We start from the raw sequence: 24,714 nt of genomic DNA, 5'->3' as shown, positions 1-24,714 counted from the left end.
ACGTAATTTCATGCGATGGTTGAGGTTAGACATTAACACTATTGGATGCCGACTCAGTGGTCCAGTACATTAGGCGTTTGCGCGCGAGACTGAACGCCCTGGGTTTGAATCCCTTGTGTGGGATCATGGATACGCATTGCTGAGGAGTCCCACAATAGGACGGAACGGCCGTTCAGTGCTTCCAGGTTTTCAATGGTGGTCTAACATCAACCGGTTCATGATCTCAATCAAAAACTTAACAATCTCCACAACCCCTATACTGATGATAACATATCTAACTATGATACAGATTATATTCTCTTTGAACATCATTAAATCCCTGAAGGTTACACAGTCAATATCAACACTGAACTGTAAATGTCTATACAACTGACGAGATTGAAATAATCGGACGAAATGTTTGTTAATGATTTCACTGATTGAAAAACTTTTATAATTCACATAGACTATTGTCTAGAATTCATAATTGAATTGAATTTCTATTATACAGCCTGCATTATTTCGAATGTTAACAAATATTTGTCTTATGAGAATATTCATTCACTTGTGTTTCCATGTGAAATCATGAAAAAACAAAAGAATGAAAGAAAGAAACAATCAGTGTAGTTTACAAATTTGTCTACTTATAAGTAGATTGTCATTATCTTAATGAAGAATAAGTGAATAGTTACCATTAGAGTCTATTTATAGACTATTATTACATATAATCCTATTGTTAACTAAATTCACTTGGTATTGTTTCACTTGTATCTATGCATTGTTGTTTAGGACTGTAAATGATCTATCTCTTGTTGGTATGTGTGTATCCTGTAAAGATTACCTCGATACTACATTAAGTCACAAGATTTATAAACAAAGATGAATGGTGGCTAGTAGTAGAATTCAGGATGAAGGTACATCTAGCTGATGAGTCTTAAATAGGACGAAACGTGAGTCCTGGATACCACTGTTAGTTACCATCTATCTTTGTTTATTCAATAACTATATTATTTGTATATTCATATTCTTTTTATTTTAAACATTCATTTGACCTATGGAGTATTACTCTACGATTTACTATTATCAAGTTCAGTCAGCCAGCTACAACGTAGGATCATGTACATATATACATCGGTTCAAGTTGTCATATCTCATTAGTACAACAAGATGAACACCAAAGTCATAGAAGTAGTTACTTGAATGATAGTAATATATGTGAATAAGAATACAAAACAGGAAGAAAGGTATATAATAATTTTAATCTCAAAGTTTAAGGGAAGACAGAGTGTATACACATACACCATTGTGATCGATTTTGATCCATGTCACACATAGTATCCAACCATTGGTTACGATAGTCACACGGACCCCAATCAAGTGGTCTGCATATATCAACATGGCTCAAACTAGAAGTTTGTGATTTTGTGGACTGATGCCACATTTTGGTTTGACCACCCCTAAATTTCTTTCAACCATCTCCAACACTAGTCAGCATTGTGCGTCATGGTAATTGGTTTTCAAGCATATGTAACACGGTCCAACCATCCTAGTCGATTAAGATTTACAAGCTCATCAAGTGATTAGTTACAGTCTCTTACACTGACAAACACTATTCAATTGATCTTGTATAATCATTAATTGTCATTTTATGATGTGATGTGATCTGGTTTGCTTGTATATAAATCATAAATGTCTGAAATATACATTATTCATAAAATAAGAGCAAAGATTTATGTCCTGGACTCAAACAGATACAGTTAAGCAAAAAAAAGAACTAGTAAGAACTTAGAATTCACTTTAAGCTGCTAGTACTAGTTAATGTATCATTAGTTTGGCACAATTTTAATTTACGGTAGCGAAACATGGCCATTAAGAGTAGAAGATACTCGTAAGCTACTAGTATTTGACTACACATGCTTTAGAAAGATTGCTGGCGTCTTCTGGGATCACTGGGTAAGTAATGGTGAGTTTGGACGTAGGGTATTAGGGAATGATGATGGTAAATCAGTTGATAAGGTTGTGAATCTTCATCGACTGAGATGGTTGGGTCACCTGTTACGTATGGCTGAACATCGATTACCACGACGTGCAATGCTAACCGACGTTGGAGATGGTTGAAAGAAATTTAGGGGTGGTCAAACCAAAATGTGGCATCAGTCCACAAAATCACAAACTTCTAGTCTGAGCCATGTTGATAGATGCAGACCACTTGATTGGGGTCCGTGTGACTATCGTAACCAATGGTTGGAGATTGTATGTGACTTGGCTGAGAATCGATCACAATGGCATCGGTGTATACACTCCCTGTCTCCCCTTAAACTAAGAGATTAAAATCGCTTCATATCTTTCGTTCTACGAACTAATTCTTTCTTCCTGTACTATATCCTTATACACAATCATTCTTTTATATATTACCACAGTTGAATTAACTACTTTTTTTCGGTTCCGGTATTCATCTTGTTGTGTTAATGCGGTGAGGTATGGCAACTTGAACCGATGCACAAATATGTGCCCAGTCTTAAGTTGTAGCTGACTAATTGATTGAGTTTGGCACAGTGCCAAATTCTAATTAATGAACTATATCATATAATGAATCAATAGGTTATAAGATATTTCATAAATGAATATTATAACATTAAAATATTCTAAATGTATTATGTAATTTGTTATTATTCAATTATGTTAAGTTCATCCTAAATAGTCCACTATAGATATCTCTGTTTTGGAATCAATCGATCAAAAAAGAAAAAAGGAACAAAACATAAATTTTTTTAGTTCAGTCATAGTGACCTTTTTCAAGTTATAAATAGATTGGGATCTTCTATATACATTAGTCATTGAATAAAATCACATTAGTAACTATGGAATTTTTATTTTCATAAAAAGAAAAAAATATATTAATCATATTTTTTGTTTGTTCTCTTGGTAACAATATACTACTAATATGATATTGATAATCAATAACAAAGTCAATATAAACCTTTATTGATTTAAGCGAATTGGTTTTCCTTTTTTTGGTCTGTTATAAATGTTAACAAAAGACTGATCGATTACAGTTCTAAACAACAATGGAAAGATTCAAGTAAAACAACCAGGTGACTATCAGGATTCAGTAGCTAAGTGGATAACATGATAGCGGTTGAAGTGAACGGTACTAGGTTTAAGTCCTAGAGTTCATGTTTACTCTGGGATGTAGGTATATTCGTCTGACAAGTCCCGAATAGGACGAAAAGTGCGTCCTGGACTCCACTACTATCCACCATCCATCTTTGTTTATAATCAATATATCGGTTTAGGCTTATTTTGTAAATATCATGATCATTTTTTTTTTACAGAATAGGTTGTTTGTTACTAGCTATCAACAGAACCTAGGACTAACGTCTACTACTGTTTATGACTTATCAGCTGGATGTATCTTCATTTTGACATTAATTTTCTCAATAAATAATACATTGGAGTTTAAAGCAGAATGTATAAGGTTCTTATCCTTATGTGAACATCAGAACTCGGATATAGACAAATCCAGATGACAAGTCCATGCTACGACAAAACACAGATCTTCGATTCTACTGTTATTCTTTATCCATCTAATCCATTCAAATAAAATGGTTATATTGAAACAATCTATATGGTTTGCATAGATATACCAACACAGAATGATCAAACTTCAGTCAACATTATCAACAATGGAATTATAATCGAAAAAAAGATTTAATGTCATGATAAAACTAGACTTTTAGCTTCTAATTTATAGACGAACCAATCAGATTAAAGATAGCAGATTTTGGCGCGAAATTCATTCACTCATTTGTCTAAATGTTATATTGGCATTATAACTGGTATCAGTTGGTGATGAAAACCTTAAATCTAATTGCTAACCCCTAATCATCAACTGTAAATCATAATTTGAATTCCTCATACTAATATATAACCTTCATTTAACTCTAATAAATAGGTGGATATTCCAAAGTCATTCAAGCATTGCTCAAACGTCGTCCATGAATTTAAGTCTCACCAGTTCATGGTTATCAATAAGTTACTAACTGATTATAAAGTTGATGTTAAAAACGATTATGTAATAGTCTTTTACACGTTCAGTAAACAGGAGATCCTTCAATCAGATCTGTAGTAATAATAATAATCTGTTTCTGCTCAGAATCTAAACCATATTACACCAATCAAATTGGTTGACACAAACCATTTGTAAAATCATAAGAACTTTGTTAATTATGTGTGGTATTTACTTTCAAAGTTAAATTGATATGATCTTCTTAAAATAAATAGTTGAATTCCTGAGTCAACTACATCTAGACCCCCTGGAAGCACTGGATGGCCATTTCGTCCTAGTATGAGATTCTTTAATGATAGTAAGCATCCACGATCCCACTCGTAGGATTCGAACCCACGATCTATTGATCTTGTGCACGAACTCTTAACCTGTAGACTCATGAATTCAACTATTAAATTATTAAAATTTACATAAAACCCCGCTCTTTCTGATAATTTCAGTATAATATCCACTTACTAAATAAACTTCATAATATGAACCATCTGTTTGTACAACACGTACAATTGGACCATCATTATACCATGTTTGAAAAGCAACTCTTAATTGATCACGATTTGTTCGATTTAATGGTTGAATTTGATAAATTACAAAAGCTCCATTATCTGGTATCTGTGGCATAAAACCACGAGATTCTAAAAACAGATAGAGATAAAGAAAAATGTCAAATGTTACATGAATCAAAATATTGAAATAAGATTGAATGAATAGACAGTCAATAACTCCCCCTGGAGTCCCTCCGGGGGCCACTGCCGGTCCCAAGCCCGGATAAAGGAGGAGAGTTGGGCATGGGGTTAGCGACCCCATCCTGTAGAAAACTAACTCGCTAAAAAACGCTAACCAGTGAATAGTCAGCCAATGGTGTGCAATGTAGAATCTGACACATTAATACTAATTCATGTTACTAAACTACAATAGAATGCTTGGTTTCGAATTCCAAATACAGTATATTCGTTCGTGCTTATCTAGTACTTCTTGATTCGATTAAGTTATTTCTGGGATTCTTAGTTCGTACTATAATTCAAATACTCCTAATTATCATATTGGCGTCGGGATGGAACCTGCGATGGAACAGTTAGATATTCATTCAACTTCTGAAGCTTTTGAGGATTATTCAGAAAGGCTGAAATGCTAATCTGAAACGTAAATTTCCTGTCTATTTTTCAAAGCGGGATGAGCTATACACTACTCCTGATGGTATTTTGTGTTTAAATGATCGTGTTGTTATTCCTCCTTCATTGCGTAAATCTGTCCTTGAAGATCTTCATAGTGGTCATTTAGGTGTTGAGAAAATGAAGTCCTTGGCAGGGCTCACATGTTGATGGCCAGGGATAAATGCAGATATATGTCGTACAGCAAACAACTGTGAAACGTGTCATAAGTTGAAAAACCAACCTTAGAAGTGGTCTCCATGGCCAGTATCGTCTGAGGTCTGGTAGAGAGTTCATGCAGACTATCGTGGTCCGTTTCAGGGCAAATACTATGCACTTGTAGTCACTGATTCTTTTTCAAAGTAGCCTGAGGTTTTTTTTTACAACCTCACCGATTTCTGACTTCACGATTCAAGCATTAAGAAAAGTGTTTAGTCGAGAAGGGGTTCCCATGATGTTAGTGACCGATAATGGCTCTCATTTTGCTGCAGATGCAGTCACTACTCGGTTGAATGATATAGGGTGCAAACATCTTTTTACTGCTCCCAGACATCTTTTTTGTAATGGTCAGGCAGAAAATTTGGTCAGGACATAACTACTATTGATTCTATTGCCGCCTCAACATTTAATGAACTGGAGAGGGGAGTAGATACCTTTCTACTGCAATATAGAAATACCAGACATTCTGTGATGAAAGAGACTCCATCAAAGCTATTAAAAGGAAGAATTCTCCTGTTGAATATGAGATGTTTGGAGTCTGCAGAAGTTGCATATCATCGTGGAAATGGTCTCCGACCATCCACGGGGATTGTACTGAAGAATGTCGAGAAATCTATGGCGCGAATTTTAGATATCAATGACTTAAGTACACACAATCGACATGTTGATCAAATACAATTCCAGGAACCAGGTGAATCTGTTCCGATTTAGGTTGTTAGTTCCAATACTAATAAGCGCATTCTAGATAATACAGAGTTTTTATCCAATACAATGTCGGACAGGCACAGGATGAACTTAAGAAGACGTACAATCGATTACAGACACTAAGACTCTAATTTAAGCTGTGGTGGATGTCGTGTTTGAATGAACTAATGATTCCTTTATACTTTTTAAATGCTTGATTTCGAATTCCAAATACAGTACATACGTTTGTGGTTATCTAGTACTTCTTGATCCGATTACGTTATTTCTGGGATTCTTAGTTCGTACTATAATTCAAATACTCCTAATCATCATAGACAAGTCCCACATTAGTCAAACTAGTAGCAGTATACAATAGTAATAGGGAGGTTTTCATGTAGAAAAATACATATATATAAGGAGATTTTGGGAAAAAGGGGACGATTCTGAACTACCCTAGTTCATTATCGATTGGTTATGACCCCAAACACTTAGTCTACATCTATCTAAATGGATCAAGTTAATTGTTAATGAATTTTTTTAATCTGATGCTACGTCTTGGTTTCTTTCAGCCTATTCCTACATTAAACAAAATAATCCATCGAAGTAGGCACTAGTTGGGCATACGTGACACATGTTCCAAAATTCACAATCACATCGATTGATTCTCCATCCTTACCTAGTGCCCTATGACTAACTATGACACTTTGAAGTTTCAAAACACATCAGTAGTATTGGAAGATAATTTTCTGATATCAAGAATTGCTTAGACTTAGAAATGTAAACCATTGGACGCCAACTAAGCGAACCAAAGGTGAACGTTTCGACGCAAGACTTGAGGGTTTCAGGTTTGACCCCCTGTGGGATTGTGACAAGGACAAGGTAGACGTCTACTACTTTCTAGATTTCATTGATTGTTTAATCAACCTGTGATATAAAACTTCAAGTACTTATTTGGTTAAAACACTTATATTCAATACATGGTGTTAGGATATTTGTTACAGCTACGAAGCACAATCGCTAAAGAAATATGATGTGCATAGTTTGGTTATATGGTGGTTGGAGGTAGTCTACCTGTAATCTTGAGGGAACTGGTGCTCCACCATCTAATCTCAACATAGTGCACGCAGTGTCGAGTCACCTAGACTAATGGCCACATCGCAACTTGGTCAATAGCATTCGATCTGCACCAATAAGGACTTGACACACATGACATTGATCACCATCCAGTGATTAATCAATTGTGATAGTCTGGTAATATCTAAACATGATCACTTTCGATTTATGAAAATATCTACTTCAAAACTGTTCATTAAATGACTGTGGGTCTAATTATGTTTTATCTCATCAATATAGAACAAACCATTTTCTTTGAAATGTCATTAGTTCGGTTATATAGTCCAGTCTCATTCAGAGTTGGTAGACTTAAACCCTCTGAATTAGGTTACTTTTTGTTTGTCAAAAACTTCATTGTCCTTTGGAACAACACCATGAACAAAAAGTTCATATAGAAATAAACTGTGAGAACTGTTCCATATATGAACTAACAACTAGTTCTAGCGACTTGAAATTTGATTGGTTGTTACTAACCATTACTCTATTATTTTCTGCATATTTGTTTTGATAAAAGAAAGGTAAACAATAACCAATCATAGTTAATGTTGACAGAAAACACAATTGATCATATGTGGAGTTCACTTATATCTGAAGTTTTTACTGACGATGATGTTGTCCTAATGGTCAATGAATGCTTTACAAATAGGTTACTTAGGTCAGAGGGCGTTGAGCTACGAAATCTTCTATCCTTAATTGCAAGTCTTCTTCACAGTTTCAAATAAGGTTGGAAACTAAATGTCTTATACATCTAAGTTTGATATTCTGTGACCAAAGGTTCCGGATTGTGTTAACAGTCGTCAGTAACTTATGAAAATAAAGTTTCTTACATATTTATAGGCTGATTTCTTAGGATAGCCTGTTGGTGAAGCGTTAAGATCGTAAAAACTGATGGAATCGAATGATAAAGCACAAGAGCTCACTAATGTTGATATATCAGAACGACTATTAAAGGAATATTATTGTAATGATCATATAATCATTCAGTAACTAGATCATCATGTCTATGTATTCCATTTTTCTCAAGCTTTTGGTTGACTTATAAACTCCTTATACACGATTTACTATTCGTAAGTTGTTGCCCATCTACTATTTAGTCTCTTCTATTCACAAACACTTTTGTCTTGATTATGTTGTAGTGCGGTCTGGTATTTCTGTATGTAAACCAAGTCTAAATTCACTTGGTGTTGTTCTACGTGTATCTTCCTATTGTTATTTAGGACTGCAGTCGATCAGTATTATGTTGGCATATGTGCATTCTATGCCAATTGCTTCGATATAGCCTTAAGTCACAAGCGTTATTAGCAAATATGGATAGTGACTAGCAATGGAATCCAGGACGCGCGTTTCATCCTATTTGGGACTCGTCCGCAGGATGTACCTGCATCCTAAGTGAATAACGCGATGACGTTTGAACCGAACGTTAGTGGGTTCGAGTCCCGAAGTGAACACCAAATCTGAGATGTAGGCACATCCAACTAATGAGTCTCAAATAGAACAAAACGCGCATCCTGGATTCCAGTGCTAGCCACTATCCATATTTTTACACCAAGTCTGTTTGAATTATAAACATACAGTAAACCCTGGTTGCTGACTTTCGGACTCACGAAAGGGTATAGAGAGAAGCTTACGAATTACGGAGCAATAGAAACTTAATTGTGTTGGCTCAAAGTCAACAATGCTGATTGACCGTGTAATAGGCCAAATCAGAAACACCAAGCTATTGAGTAAATAATAGACCAAATTAGAATCATGATTCTCACTAAAGACTTATTACCCACCCACACATGCACACCAACACAGGGTGGCGCAATTTATGCAGTTATCGAAAGTCACACATAGTTCTACAACCCTTGTAAAAAACGAAAAAAATTAATGACAAAACAACACTTACGTCTTTCACATCTTGCTCCATTATACGCTGTATATCGACAATCACATTTTCGTTGATAATTTTCTGCATAACATCGACCACCATTTGAACAATAATCAGATATACATTCAGGTTGTGGTCTTGGTGGACGTATTTGAAAACCTGGTGTTGGTACAATTGTCACTGTACCAGTTGATGTAACTATACGTGCATTTAAATCATCAATTGGATATCTTCCATTCCAATGTAATCCTTTAGTGTTAAGAAATTTAAAAGATCATCTAATTATTCAAAAGAAGATTTGATATAGTCATTGAATATGAACAAACAGACATTCAACTTATAGACTGAGTTTGGCGTACGAGATCATGAATACCCACTGTCAATGACGAGTCCCATACTAGGACGAAACGGACGTCCAGTGCTTCCACGCTTTCAATGATGGTCTAATGAATTCAACTGTGAAACTACTACAATCTACACAAATCTCTATATTGATATTAAATATATGAGTTCCTTTCCTATTATTGATTTTTAATCTACACTCATTGAATGTAGAGTGCTTTGTTGTAAATGTGTTGGATAATTCATCATCTGGTTTATACTCTAGTTCTGTAATATTTGGTCGTGAACCATATATTTGGCATAATGTGATCTCAGTTTGTGTATTGATCAAGTATCCAGTCTCGTAGTAACAGAATCTTGATCCCTAATTTTATATCGCAGATACAGAAAATGTTTCTATTCAGCAGTCATATCACATGTACGGTTACTAATATTTGTTATTATCATAAAACTAATCTTGAGTGTTAGTCTGTGTTGGGGAGACTCAGAGTATTTCTCAAAAAAAAGCCTAGAGGGCCCCTAAAAACCCTCGGAAACATTTTATCCAATCAGCATTCAATAGACGTTTCTCAGAAACGGGTATGTGGAGATTTTAGAAATTTCCACAGATTGAAATCATGAGTCAGTTGAAGCTAGACCACCATGGAAAACCTGGAAGCACTGGACGGCCGTTTCGTCCTAGTATGGGACTCCTCAGCAGTGGGGGGCGGGATAGTGGATGTGCACTGCTGAGGAGTCCCATACCAAGACGAAACGGCCGTCCAGTGCTTCCAGGTTTTCCATGGTGGTCTAGCTTCAACTGACTCATGATTTCAATCCATGGCAGTTTCTCAGAAACACCTAAAAAGTGAAGAGTCACGTGTCGCATTTCTGATTGGATGATCACCTATCCTGGTATCATGTTTAGTAGGGTTCTGGAACTTTCCATTGGTCCAACGCCATGTGAAATGCTATAACTACCTTCAATTTGTTTTTTACACAAACTGACTTTGAAGTAAAGCGTTCTTTCTATATTTCTCACCTTTTCTCTCAAGTTCAAATCGCCGTGTAGATTTAACCTGGGGTTATCAGAAGAGTTTAAGGAACCAATTCAGGCGTTCAGTTTGAAGATTTATCATTCTGAGTCATGTTGATCGATGCAGACTACTTGGTTGAAGATTTAAGGTGACATAACTTAGAATCATTCATAATGGCACATATACATTCACTTTTTATCTCCTAGATCTTCATCCCCAATGTTTCTTCGGTGCATACTTTTCTATTCTATCTTTTCAAACCATATTCCTAATGTTTAGATCTTTCCTACTAACATTAGTGTTGTGATGAACAAGAACACAAGTAGGGGCAACTAAGTGTCAGTTGTTTGTTATGAAGACAAAACAGTCAATAAACTTATCTTTCTGAAGCTGATTGCTGGTAATTTGACTTAGAGATAACAGGGAAAAAAGATTACCTGTATTGGCTAAAGAGATAGATATTAAAGGTGTCGTATTGTTGAACGAACACAACACTTCTGTAGTGGTTGGTAACCATCCCAGGCCCATATAGCTTCTGGACAGACTAGTTTCTTCATTCTTCTCAAGTCATATCTTTTTTTGCCCTATCACTTATTCGCTTATTAATCCTGACTGTTTTTATATGATCATATGGGTGTCAATTGCTCACCCTATTAATGATGTAACTGTAGTTTAGTTTTGTCTGAATATAGATGTTGTGTAATGCTTGATTAAGACGAGTTGACTCATTTGCCATCTCCGCTGCATATCATTTCATCTTATTTCACTTCGCTTCCATTACTTCGTTTTTCCAATTGCCTTTCGTATTTGACTAATTTTATTCTGTTATTCTCTTTAAAGGGATTAATTCAATAATGATATACGAGAGTTGGAGGCATGTATATAACCCGATAACAATCAGCATACGATTTAACTGATTGATTTAAATGACAACTAAACCTCCATAGTTTTACTGGTGTCGTCCGAATCCTGATCGATTCAACAGTATAGTATGGTTTAACAAATAGTACAAGGTTAAGAAAAGAATTCTCCTTAGAAAAGAAACAAAAATGGATCATCATATACTTCATGATTTAAAACAAATATGATAATAATCGATGAAGTCACTGACAAGTGGAATGAGCCAAGTTGGTAGGTGTAGACTAACTAGTTGGGATCCGTCATACGATAGCAACCGATGGTTAGAGACCTTGAATGTGACATGGTTCAAAATTGTTTGCAATAGCGCAGATGCATTCACTCTTTGTGTTCTCCCAAATTTTAATATTCTGGATCCTTTATATCCCTTGAATAACATCTTCAAACCCTCATCTTTCCCATTACTGCTTATACTTTTACTACCTCTACCACTATAGGACTTGAATCGACAATTGTGTCTTTGTGCTGATGTGGTATGGCAACTTGAACTAATGTACGTACGTACGTACGAAGTTCTATGTTGTTGTCAATTGAACATTGATAACAGGTAAAAGAAAAACAGTTTGCTACCGACAACCTACCTCCGATTACTCCACGGAATATATCAGATTTTTTCTCATCTACAGCTAAATGAATAGCATTGTAAGTAAGACTATTATCATATGGATTGACTAAATCTATAAAAATAAGAAAGGAATGAATAGTTGATCATCAAATAAGAAAAGAATATAATAGATAAGTTAAAAAGTACATTAATGTGTCCCTAATTGACATATTTGCATTCTATGAAGATTGCCTATTGTACAATCTAATGGCTATCTAAACCCGGTAGTTTGAGTGAATAACTCAATAGCGTTCAAAGCGAATGATACTGGGTTCGATTCCTACAATGAACATCAACTATATCTAGCTGACGAGTCTCAAATAAGACGAAACAGGCATCCTGAATTCCACAGATAACCAACATTCATCTCTGTTTATAATTTATCAAGAAGTTTTATTCATAAGACTCGTTCCAATTTAGATCAATATGACGAACTAAAGAGTATTGAAAAGCTGTGTCATCTTAGTGAGAGACTTCGAAGTGAGTACTTTGTGTTCAGTTCACTGATTTATCATCCAATGGTTCACATTGATAACTCCAGTCAAGTTGTAATATTGAGCGCCCCTCATTCGAGGATATCTCTGTCTTATTCAACACGTTGTCCTCTTTGCCTGTTCCATCAAGAACACGAAAATGCACAATATCTGATAGTTTCAAAACGTGGCCACTGAAGGTGAAAGAGGATCGGCTGATGAGTAGTTTTCAATCTCACCCTTAGATTTTTGTTGACCAAATTGTAATATAGCTTTTATTCCAAGTGACTGACATCTCAGGAAATATTCTTCAATGTTGAATGGTTGGCGGTAGTTGGTGGGATACATTTACCCTATAATTTATGCTATTTGACACTCGTCTGTAAGCCTGTGTCACCCAGTGTTACATTCAAAGATGTTTTGACATTGTTTTTATCAGCCTAAAGAGGATGATATCTGGGTTGATTTCGACCAGCAATAAAGATTTTCTAAAGCAGAGATAGACGATGACTAGCAGTGGAATCTAGGATGTGAGCTTCGTTCTATTTGCAAATCGTCAGCTTGATTTACCTTCATCCCAGAGTTGATATTCACTATGGAAATTGAACTCAGTACCATCCACTTCAAACACCACCGAAGCTATCCATTTAATGTCCTCGATCCCACTGATAGTCACCGTCCATCTCTTTTAACAATCCTTGTAACTTAATGGCAATATCGAGACAATCCACAAAGGATTTACATATTGCAAAAACAGACTAATCAATAGCAGTTCTAAATGTCAATGAGTATCAATATTGTTGATTCATACCTTGTAATGATAATCTTAGTACTTCACCATCTTGTGTAACAATCATTGTTCGTCCTTTACGTTCAATATTTATAATATGATAATTTCCATCATTTGAACGCATACCGAAATCATGTGTAATTTTCCCACCTGTATCAACAATGACACGACCATCACGCTATAAAAAAATAGGTAAACAAATCAGAAACATCAGTATACGGTTGTGGAGATTATTAAGTTTTTGATTGAGATCATGAACCGTTGGATACCAGCCAGCTCAGTGTTCTAGAATTTAAGCGTTAGCGCCCGAGACTGAGGGATCTGGGTTGGAATCTCGCTAGCAGGATCATGGACGCACACTGCTGAAAAGTCCCACAATAGAACGAAATGGCCGCCCAGTACTTCCAGGTTTTCAATGGAGGTCTAACATCAATTGGTTCATGATCTCAATCAAAAAAGTCAGAAACAGACTTAACGAATTGTATTGTTTATTAATAATAATTTAATAATTGAGTTCATGAGTCAATTGAAACTAGACCATCACGGAAAACCTGGGAGCACTGGACGGCCGTTTCGTCCTAGTATGGGACTCCTTAGCAGTGCACATCCACGATCCCGCCCCCTGCGAGATTCGAACCCGGGACCAACCAATCTCGCGCAGGGCGCCTAACCAACTGGACCACTGAGCCGGCATCCAACTCCTGATACTAATCAACATATGCTCACTAGTGACTGGCTTCAAGAGGTATATCCTGGAGTTCTAGGGAGAAGTAGTGACCAGTGGAGTTCAACTGGGTCAGTTGTGATATAGTAACTCACTGATGACAACGGTGGATGTGTCGCTCAATTTCGTGGATTAGTTGAAGTTAAACATTAACACCGTTGGATAAAAAATTTATAGTCGAGCTGATGAGTCAATTGAAGCTAGAACACCATAGAAAACCTGGAAGCACTGGGTGGTCATTTTGTCCTAGTATGGAACTCATCAGCAGTGCAAAGCAACGATCCCGAATGCGGGACTCGAACCCAGAACCTATCGGTCTTGCGCGTGAATCTTTAACCTCTAGGCCACTGAATCGGGATCCAAAGGTATAAATGTCTAACTTCAGCCAATCCATAATCTTGAGCAATCTTTCACTCATTATCTGAGATGGATAACTGTCTCTACCTAGGTTCGAGTTCTGCATTCGTGATTGTGGACACGCATTGTCACTGATAAGTCCTATACTAGGATGAAATGACCATCCAGTACTTCCACTTTTTCAATCATGATGTAGCTTAGATTGATTTTGTAGATTCAACTGTTTGTTAATTAAGGAGGGTATCATTGAAAAGTTGAAATAATACATGAATATAACTTACTAATTTAATAGCCCAATATTTTCCATCGGTTGTTAAAAATGTAACTAATGTACCAGAATTCATATAAGTTTTAAAACCAAATGTTACATTATCATCAATTGTACGTATAGATGGTATTAAATTATAAATAAGATAACCATCTCTTTCATATCCAATATGAATACCATGAGCACCTATAATGTGTAATTTAGGAAAGAAAGAAAAAATTATGAAAATCATTATGAGTTGATGATGTAGTGAGTGATCGAAATAGGTTAGAACTTAAATGCCCTAGTACGATCGAGGGTGGGGAGAGTTAGCTCTTCCTCTCCAAATGCTGTCATATGGCTATGTGTATACAGTTACTGACAAGGAAGTCCTACTCACTGTCTTTTCGTAGCAGGGGTGTTTGTTTACAAAATTGAGCGGAAAAAAAAGAATGTCCAGCGCTTTAACTGGGTTGGTAGATAATGGAGGATCCACTTAGGGGAGTTAGAAAATCCTGGTTCCAAACCAATGGCACACATGGGTTCCCGAATCCTGAAGGAACAAATGGTGAATGAACCAATCGTTAGTCACCGGCTTCTATAGGACCTCATCTCGTAACGCTGCTCCACTGTCTTGTGAACCAAACCTATAGGCCAAAGGCTTAGGGAGTGGCCTACTAAGAAGACCACTTGTTTTCGTTTAGGCACACGGAAAGTATCCCAGCTTATTAAGTACTTCACTTGTTCCCTCGAAATCCCGTAATCGGTAAGCACGTTATTCGATTGATTTGTAGAATGATAAATGAGTCAACGGCTAAGTTCATATCTTATTGGCTCTAACTCCGCCTGTAGCTCTTCTAGAGTTACTGCCGGTCCCAAGCCCGGGTAAACGAGGAGGGTTGGGCATGGGGTTAGCGTCTCCATCCCGTAGAAAACTAACTCGCTAAAAAAACGCTTACCAGAAAAAGTAAGTAAGTCTAAAAGTCACAGAATTTTACCTAAAAGTTTAAGAGATAAATCATTCAGCTAATCACTAATGAGAATATGGAATCATTTTTATCAATACAATGTCTAATATGATATTCTTTATAATTAGCCAACGTTTGGATAGTATTCAAGAACGAAAAATTCGAGAAAACCAGACTGATTTCAAATATACATATGAGTGTTTCGACCAGATGTTCACTCTTCGTCAGATATCAGAACATGAACATATTTAATGACCCCTCGCCACTATAGTTGTATATCTCGACTTCAAGGTGAGATTCGATCTCAAGCGTCTAGTGAACTGTTATCAAACGAAAACAACCATGAAATGACTAACTATTGACCTGAGTCATGTCTCGTTGGACTCAGTGTGATAACTAAGATCAGTGGATTGAGGATGTTGGATGAAAAGGCTCAGAATCAGTGACAATAGATTAGGTCCATTGCTCAGTTACCAAAGAACACATTGCATGGATAATTGGAAGCAGACATGAAAAGAATGAGTAGCAACTCGAAATAACTGGTTGAGATTGTCCAAGACAGAGCTAGATAGAGAATGCTGATGGGCGGCGTATGCTCCTCCAGGAAGGGTAATAACCGTATGTAAGTAACTAAGTTGTCAAGAGATTTTCACAAAATATGTTACAACAAAGTCTTAACTTATGTATCCTATCTATTTTGTACATCAAATCAAGATAAATATGGTAAGTACTATAACTATTATCATAAAGATACACAGTCATTAATAAACAATTATCTACGTAAAATAACCCAGATCCGTTGGATGTTTGCCATCAACAAGAACCTATTGTGGTAGAGAACAAACCATCTTCTAGTTGAAGAAGAAATTAAGAAAACACGCTGAAGGTAAATAGAATATATGTATATTGCGGAAATCATCAAACTGCATTACATGCCAAGCCCTGACGAGAACTCCTTAAAATAAAGGAAAAGAGGTAGACCCAAGAACATATTCAATCGAGAATTGGAGGCAGACATCTACAGAATGAATAACACTTGGCAACAGCTAGAAAGCAGAGCCTAGAACAAAGTAATTTTGAGGATTCTGATCGATGCCTAATGCAACATGAAGGCTAACAAACATAAGTAAAGTATTTATTTCAATATAATCACTTACTGGAATCACATTGCGGTCCAGTTCTTGCTGTCATTGAACAGTCACATCGATAAACATTTCCAGGTAGAACTGAACAAATACCACCATTATTACAATAATTTGGTGGACATGTTATAGGCTCTGTACATGTTCGTCCACGATATCCTGTCCCAGTACAGTCACATACATAACTACCACTTTTCACTGAACAAACACCATTATTTTGACAATAACCAATTGGACAAGTTTCAGGTATTTCGCATTGTGTACCTTTATAATCGGTGCCTAAACAATCACACTTTGGTATACCTCTATTCATGGTACATCTTCCACCATGTAAACAATAATCTGGTGGGCATAATTTTCTCATTTCACATTGTTCCCCTTCGAAATTCGCTGGACATGTACAATGTGGTTTATGATCTGGACCAGGATAACATGTACCACCATTCATACAGTAATCCGATGGACATACTTCAATTTCACATCGTGGTCCTCTATATCCTGGATAGCAATCACATGTAGGATTTCTTTGACGCACAACACAAATACCATGTCCAGTACAATAATTTGGTGGACATAATGGTATATTACATGTAGGTCCAGCATAATTAGTTCTGGAACAATCACATGTTGGACGATCATCATGACCTACTTTACATTCACCATAATTTTCACAATAATTAACAGAACATATACGAGTTTCACAACGTGTTCCAGTGTAACCGGTTCCACGACAATTACATACTGGTTTTTGTGTAAGTGGATCTACTGTGCATACTCCTCCATAGCCACAATAACCTGGAGTACAAATCGATTCAAGACATCTTGGTCCAGTAAAACCAGTCCCTTTACAATCACATGCAGCAACTGAACCAATCATATAACACCGTCCATTATTATGACAATATGTTCCACTACTACATGGACTAATTTCACACATTGTTCCAGTATAACCTGTATTAGAACAATCACATATTGGTTGACCATTAACTATTTTACATCGTCCATTATTTTTACAATAACCTGATGGACATTCAATTATTGGATTTGAGCATCTAGGTCCTTCATGACCAGTTCCACTGCATATACATTGAACTTCATTATCCGATATTTGTCGACATAATCCACCATGATGACAATAAGATGGTGTACATCGTTTTAAATCTATGAACAAAGATAATAAAAATAGAAAACAATGGTACATTTTATAGCGATGAAAGTATACTACTTATAAGTAGCTCACATTATTTAAAAAAACTTTTTGACTTTTCACATGCTTCGAATAATAGTTGTGCAAAAATCTAATCGAATATTTTTTTTCATCAGTCTATTGGTACTCAGATGAATCACTGACGTCGTCATAACCAAGAAATAATGGAGAGACTATAATTGATGGATGAGCTAATCAGAAGCGTTAGAGAGATGTCAAGGTCATGGCGCCAAGTTCTGTAGTACATGATGCTCACGTACGGTCGGTTTACGGAGGAGTTTAGAGATATGATAATTGAGCGGCTATAACAGATGGGATTACTAAGAAGTTCCTTTATTTGTGACTGCAGTATTCCTTGATTATTTAAGTTGATTTACAATAGTTAAAACGTTATTGTTATTCTATTGAAGTTCTATTGAACACAGATTTTCTTAATAATTCAGTAGTATAACGCAGTTATTCGTAAAATTCTACTCTTCATCATTGACTGTTATATATTCCTATTCAATTGTTAACTTTGACAAGTTGAAATCATGAGTCAATTGAAGCTAGAACACCATGGAAAACCTGGAAGCACTGGACGGCCGTTTCGCCCTAGCACGGGACTCCCCAGCAGCGCGCACCCACGACCTCGCAACCGGCGGGGTTCGAACCCAGGACCTACTGGCTCCGCGCGCGAGCACCTAACCACTAGATCATCGAGCCGGCACCCAATGGTGTTAATGTCTAACTTCAACCAATCCACGAAGTTGCGCCCCCGTACACCCTTGTCTTCAGTGATTTACTATCTCACAACAGACCTGGTTGAACTCCACTGGTAACGACTTCTCACTAGAACTCCAGGAGTGTCTCCTGAAGTCAGTCACTGGTGAGCAGGTGATTATTATTATTATCAGAATGGGTTTTGTGGAGACTTTTAGAAATTTCACAAGTTGATCAAAATACGTTTCGATGTAACAAAAAGTAACAACATTACAAGCAGAGACGGATGGTACCTAGCATGGAATCCAAGACGAGCACTTCGTCCCATTTGAGGCTCGTCAGCTGGATGTGCCTGAATCCTAGAGCCACCATCCATCTCTGCTTATAACACTTGTGAATTAAGGCAATATCGAGACAATCCACACAGGATACACGTATGTCAATATGAGACTGATCAACTGCAGTCCTAAACATCAATGGAAAGATATAAGTAAACAATATCAAGTGAATTCAAACTTTACCCCATTGCACAATCAAGTGGCTATCAGGACTCAGTAGCTAAGTAAATAACGTAATGGCATTTGAAGTGAACGGTACTGGGTTCGAGTCTTCGAGTGAAAATCAACTTCAGGATGCAGGTACATTCAACTGATGAGTACCGAATAGGATGAAACGTGCGTCGTAGTGCATCAATTTTGTTCATAATAATGTCATTATGTGCCTATAAACTTGTATTATACACAGTTTTATTGTTTAGAACATAGTTAGAATTCATCAAAAATCAAGCTCTTTTGTTATATCATTGTTTAAAATTGTATCAAATCCACATCATCATAGTCACAGTTGATTGATCACTGAGTGGTGATCAATGTCATGCTTGTCTAATCCTTATTAGTGCAGATCGAATGCTATCGATCATGTTGTAATGTGGCCACCAGTCTAAACATCATCATAGTATCACCCTTGAAATGTCTACTTGACATTCTTGGTATAAAAGGTAACATGAGTAGTCTACATTTAGTGATTACCATTGAATGGGTTATTTGAATCTAACCATTTATGTTTAAGATTGTAATTGATCAATTTCTTATTGGTATATGTGTATCCTATGTGTATTGACTTGATATCACTAGTAAGTCACGAAGAGAGATAGATGGTAGCTATCAGTGGAATCCTGATGACAAGTACTAAATAGGAAGAAATTCATGTCCTGAATCCCACTGCTATCTATCACGCCTCTCCTCTTGTAAAATACAGTTTTGGTGATCATTTCTCGCTAATTCCTTAGATTAATTAGTAGCACACTAAGGACAGGTCTCTAAAATCGAATTCATTGCGGATAGTAAACATATTTAGATACAGTGCAACTGGTCTCCTATTAATTTATCTAACAGTTTACAGTCATTCAGTTCGAGTATTCATTGAACAAACTGAATAAAAATATCCCATGATGACAAACCGCACTAAATTTTGATCATTATCATCATCAGCTATTATTATTTAAATCAACCTTATATTGATCATGCCCCCAAATGCCCTGGTACGGCTGAGGATGAGAACATTTAGCTCTCCCTCTCCAAATGCTCACATAGGCACGTGGATACAACCACTACCAGGGAAGTCCTACATACTGCCTACTCGCAAAACGGGTGTTCTTTGCGAAATTAAGAGGATAAAAAGCGAATGTCCGGCGCTTTAACCGAGTTCCTGGATATGGAGGATGCACTTAGGGTAGTTGGAAAACCCTGATTGAAAACCAATGATGTACATGGGCTCATGAACCGATTATTGGTCACCGGTTACCACGTGACTGCATCTCCTGACGTTGCTCCATCACCTTGTGGATTAGACTTTAAGGTCAAAGGCTTGAGATGTGGTCCCCTAAGAAAACCATCTACCTAAGTGTGAGCACCCGGACAGTATCATAGTCCAGTATTTATGTGTTCAAATAAATAAAATATACTGATCATTGTACATTGTAATATTGTAATTATTGCATCATTCAACTTACCCATACAATAGCCTCTTATTAATTCATTAGCTGGATAAGCAGTTAAATAACTATCATATAATTTTAATAAATTATCAGTGAAATTATTTGCTCTTATATTAAATGATCCAATACAACCGGTTAATGATGGTTGTTGACCATCTTTTGCTTCACTTTGTTCTAATGAATTCATTGCATAACGACGTAATAAATTAAGTAATGTTAACCATTCATGTTCTGGTATACCACCAAAAAATATATCGAATTGTGATAATAAATCCACACGAACATCTTTACCAACTAGATACTGTTTGTTTATTGTAGAGATAAAGAAAAATAAGAAGAGAGAAAATCATTTGATTAAACAGAATTTCTTTTATCAGAATGAGGTTTATAGAGATTGTAGTAATTTAATAGTTGAATTCATGAGTCAATCTAAGCTAGGCCAGTCGTAGAAAGCCTGGAAACACTGGATAACCGTTTCGTTATAATATGGGACTCTTCAGTGGTATTGTGTATCCATGATCCCGCACGTGAGATCTGAACCCGACCCAATGGTCTAGAGGTTAAGCGTTCGCGCGCACGTTCAAAGGTCCTACGGGATCACGGTTGAGCACTGCCACTCAGGAGTCCCATACTAGAACGAAATGGTCATTTATTATTTCCAGGTTTTCCACGGTTGGTCTAGCTTACATCGACTCATAAATTCAACTATAGAAACAAACTTAATTGAAATATGGTTAGTTTTTTTCAGTATAATGGGTTTGTGGAGATGGTTGAATTTTATCATTTATATCAAGAACTGACATTAGTTAGAAAATCGTTGAAAACCAAGAAACAACAGACAGTTATTTCATTCTTGTATGGGACTATTCAACAATGCTCACTGAAGATCGAAACTCGAATCCTCAGATCCAATCATGATCAATTTGTGATGTTAGCCATTACATTTTATATTCTTCATAAATATACCGTACTAATAATTGTCATATGCACATTAGTGATTGATATTTAGCCTTAGTAGCCGTAACCAATGGATTTCGGTCACCATTTGTGTTAGGCAACGTCTCATCGAAGGCGTTAGATGGTTAAACTCGTAAACCAATTGATTTAATCTCAGTAGTGTTGAGATAAAAAGCGTTCTCCAGGAAACCCTAATGTGTCAAGTTCGATCCTTGGCAGGATCGTGGATATACTAATGAGAAATGTTGTATCAGCTGAAGAGTACTTCATAGTTCAAAATGTTAGTTTTTCTAATTATAATGAGTTTGTTTTCACAGACTATTCCATTATGTATCAAATAAAATTTATCTAAACAAATTTAACTACTTATAAGTAGTTCAACTTATCGCCAAAACTTTTATCGAATAATTCTACCTACCTCATTTGAATAACCATCTAGATAGGCTAGAATTTCTTTATTATATTTTCGTAGAGTTATTGCAAGACGATGCCAATTACCATCAGCAACATTATCAGCACCTGGACCAGAAGTAATTTGATAAACACCTTTTTGATCATGAATTGAATAGACAATATGTATACGACCATTAAGAATCATAGCTGTAATATGTATTCCACTAGGATTATTGATATCACGAGCCTATAATACAAACAAACAAAAAACACAAGAAAACGATGGGAATATAAAGTTCAAATTCACGGAGAGGAATAATTTATCAAACACTACAGAAAATATAACTTAATGGAAATTATTCTGTGGACGATGAGAATACAATCTACTGAAATTTGTACAGCTACGTGTTTTGGTATATTGACAAATTGATGTGTGAGCGAGGATGATAATGACTGGTTTTTTGTTTAGTCAGACTGGTAGATAGTCTGATAGGTACTAGGTGAGTTTTATATTCTCCTAACCTTATTATTACTATGATTGTTGATGGACTGTTGTCTGCATTGTTATCGGTTTTTGGTGTGGAAATATATTTACGTTCTAGTAAGGCTAATCATGTGTCCTTGATCTGAGTTGTGTTGAATTCCTGTAGAACAGACACTGTGAGAGAATCTAGTATAGACATTCGTCTAAGGTAAATTAACGTCCCATTCGTGTAGACGAGGAAAACCGAGCGTTATAACAGTACCAATTCACTATACCATTAGACAACGGTGTTATAATAGAATCATTTGATTTAAATAAGTTGCTTCAATATATTCTACTTGACCTTTTTTGTTATAACTGTTACCCCTCGTCGAGGAGCGTAGGCTGCCCATCAGCACTCCCCATCCAACACTGTCCTGGGCAATTCTTCCCAGTTGTTTCCAGTTACTATTCATCCTTTTCATATCTGATTCCAATTCTCGACTCTGTGTGTTCTTCGGACTTCCGCTTTTCCGCTCCCCTTCAGGATTTCAAGTCACGGCTTGCATCGTGATGCAGTTTGGTGATTTTCTCAACGCATGTCCCATCCGCTTACAAAGTCTTTTCCTAATTTCCTCTTCGGTTAGAATTTGGTTTTTCCTCTCCCTCAGTAGGCTGTTGCTGATGGTATCCGGTCGACGAACATTGAATAGACACTTTTTTATAAATGCTTGTATCTTCTTGATGATGGTTGTGATAGTTATCCACGTTTCGGCTCCCTGCAATATAACTAACTGTCTTCACGTTCGTATTGAAGATCCTGAAAGTTGTTTTGAGTTTCATATGTTCTTCAATTATAGGAATGAGGCGCTTACTTTGTCAATCCTCGCCTTTACGTCTGCATCAGATCCTCTTTGTTCATCCATGATGCTATCCAGATACGTGAAACTTTCCATCCCTTCCATAGTTTCTCCATCAAGTTTGATTAGGTTGATGTTCTCGGTGCTGCATTTGAGGATCTTGGTTTTTCCTTTGTGTATGTTGTGGCGTACTGATGCAGAAACTGCTGCTACACTAGTTGTCTTCATCTGCATTTGTTCGTGCGTATGCGATAGGAGGGCTAGGTCATTTGCGAAGTCAAAATCGTCTAATTGACTCTAAGCTGTCTATTGTATTCCATGTCTTCCTTCAGATATCGAGCTCGTCATAATCCAGTCGACCATCAAAAGAAAGATAAAGGTGGAAAGAGTAGACAGTCTTGTCTGACTCCGGTTCTCACTTGGAATGTATCTCCATGCACGACTTTACATTGTAGTCCATCGTATGAATTCCGGATGATATTGATAATCTTTTCATGTACTCCATAGTATCGAAGACATTTCCTTAATATCCTCCTATCCTCACTGTCAAACACCTTTTCATAATCAATAAAGTTGATGTATAAAATGACGAGTTCCATTCAACGATTATCTTTATTCTCACCAGTTAATCTATACCACTCTATTATTCAGTAAATTATAATCATAATAACAACATTGAAATAGATTTACTCGAAATAATACACCATCATAATTGGTTTTAAATTCAATTAACCATGTATCACCACCATTTTTCATTGTAATTGGTTTATTCATATGAGCATAAATTAAACCAGATTTACATGTAATTGAATAAGTTTGTTGTCTTGGCCATATAGGAAATTTATGTCGAATTGGTGGTGGATTTAATAAATGTGTAATATATTTAGTTGGAAATAATTTAGTACCAATTAAATCATATTGATTCCAATAAAAATTTCTAAATTCACCAATAAATTTTGGTCCAGGTGGTAACATAATTTTCTTTGTCTCAATATCTTGATAATAACCAAAATTTGGTGGACCAGCACTACCTAAATAAATTTGTTGAGCTATTAATTGAAATGTATCATGAGGATCAAGGAGAGGAATTTTCCCTATTTAATGAAAAGAAAAAAACATTCGAAAATTAATATCATACTTATCTAATTTTTTAATAAAAGACTTTAACTACTTATTTGTTTATCAGTAGTTAAAATCTGAATCGCAAAACTACTCGCTGGTACACAACACAATGATAGGATGAAATATTATGTATCTAATACAACAAGATAAAGAATTTAATATACGAAAAGCTATGAATGATTTGATGCAACCTAATAACAAATCTAAGCTTGTATGAAAAATGGAATGTAATTGTAGATGGGCTATCATAAATACGTGAAATACTTCTTTATCTAAAGTTACTATACACATCGTCCCCTATTTGGATAAACCTCGAAGTAAGTTTTTAATACAATAATATGGCTTTCA

The 24,714-nt window shown here is 36.1% G+C and overlaps 1 protein-coding gene across 1 annotated transcript in view; it reads right to left on the bottom strand.

Moving 5' to 3' along the window:
* Nucleotides 1-24,714, bottom strand: part of NRXN3_5 (Neurexin-3-beta) — a 175,215-nt gene that overhangs the window by 71,475 nt on the left and 79,026 nt on the right. The window contains exons 12-20 of the mRNA XM_051217780.1: nucleotides 23,935-24,338; nucleotides 21,947-22,168; nucleotides 20,587-20,872; nucleotides 16,682-17,827; nucleotides 14,591-14,763; nucleotides 13,250-13,406; nucleotides 11,943-12,038; nucleotides 9,104-9,334; nucleotides 4,505-4,680 (exon numbers count right to left, since the gene is read on the bottom strand). Coding sequence (XP_051064203.1) covers nucleotides 4,505-4,680; nucleotides 9,104-9,334; nucleotides 11,943-12,038; nucleotides 13,250-13,406; nucleotides 14,591-14,763; nucleotides 16,682-17,827; nucleotides 20,587-20,872; nucleotides 21,947-22,168; nucleotides 23,935-24,338 — 2,891 coding nt within the window. The remainder of the gene's footprint in view (nucleotides 1-4,504; nucleotides 4,681-9,103; nucleotides 9,335-11,942; nucleotides 12,039-13,249; nucleotides 13,407-14,590; nucleotides 14,764-16,681; nucleotides 17,828-20,586; nucleotides 20,873-21,946; nucleotides 22,169-23,934; nucleotides 24,339-24,714) is intronic.

This window comes from Schistosoma haematobium, chromosome 7 (genome assembly GCF_000699445.3).
Source record: "Schistosoma haematobium chromosome 7, whole genome shotgun sequence".
Taxonomy (NCBI): domain Eukaryota; kingdom Metazoa; phylum Platyhelminthes; class Trematoda; order Strigeidida; family Schistosomatidae; genus Schistosoma; species Schistosoma haematobium.
Note: the sequence above shows the minus strand (reverse complement) of the source record. Positions and strands in the feature narration are given on the sequence as shown.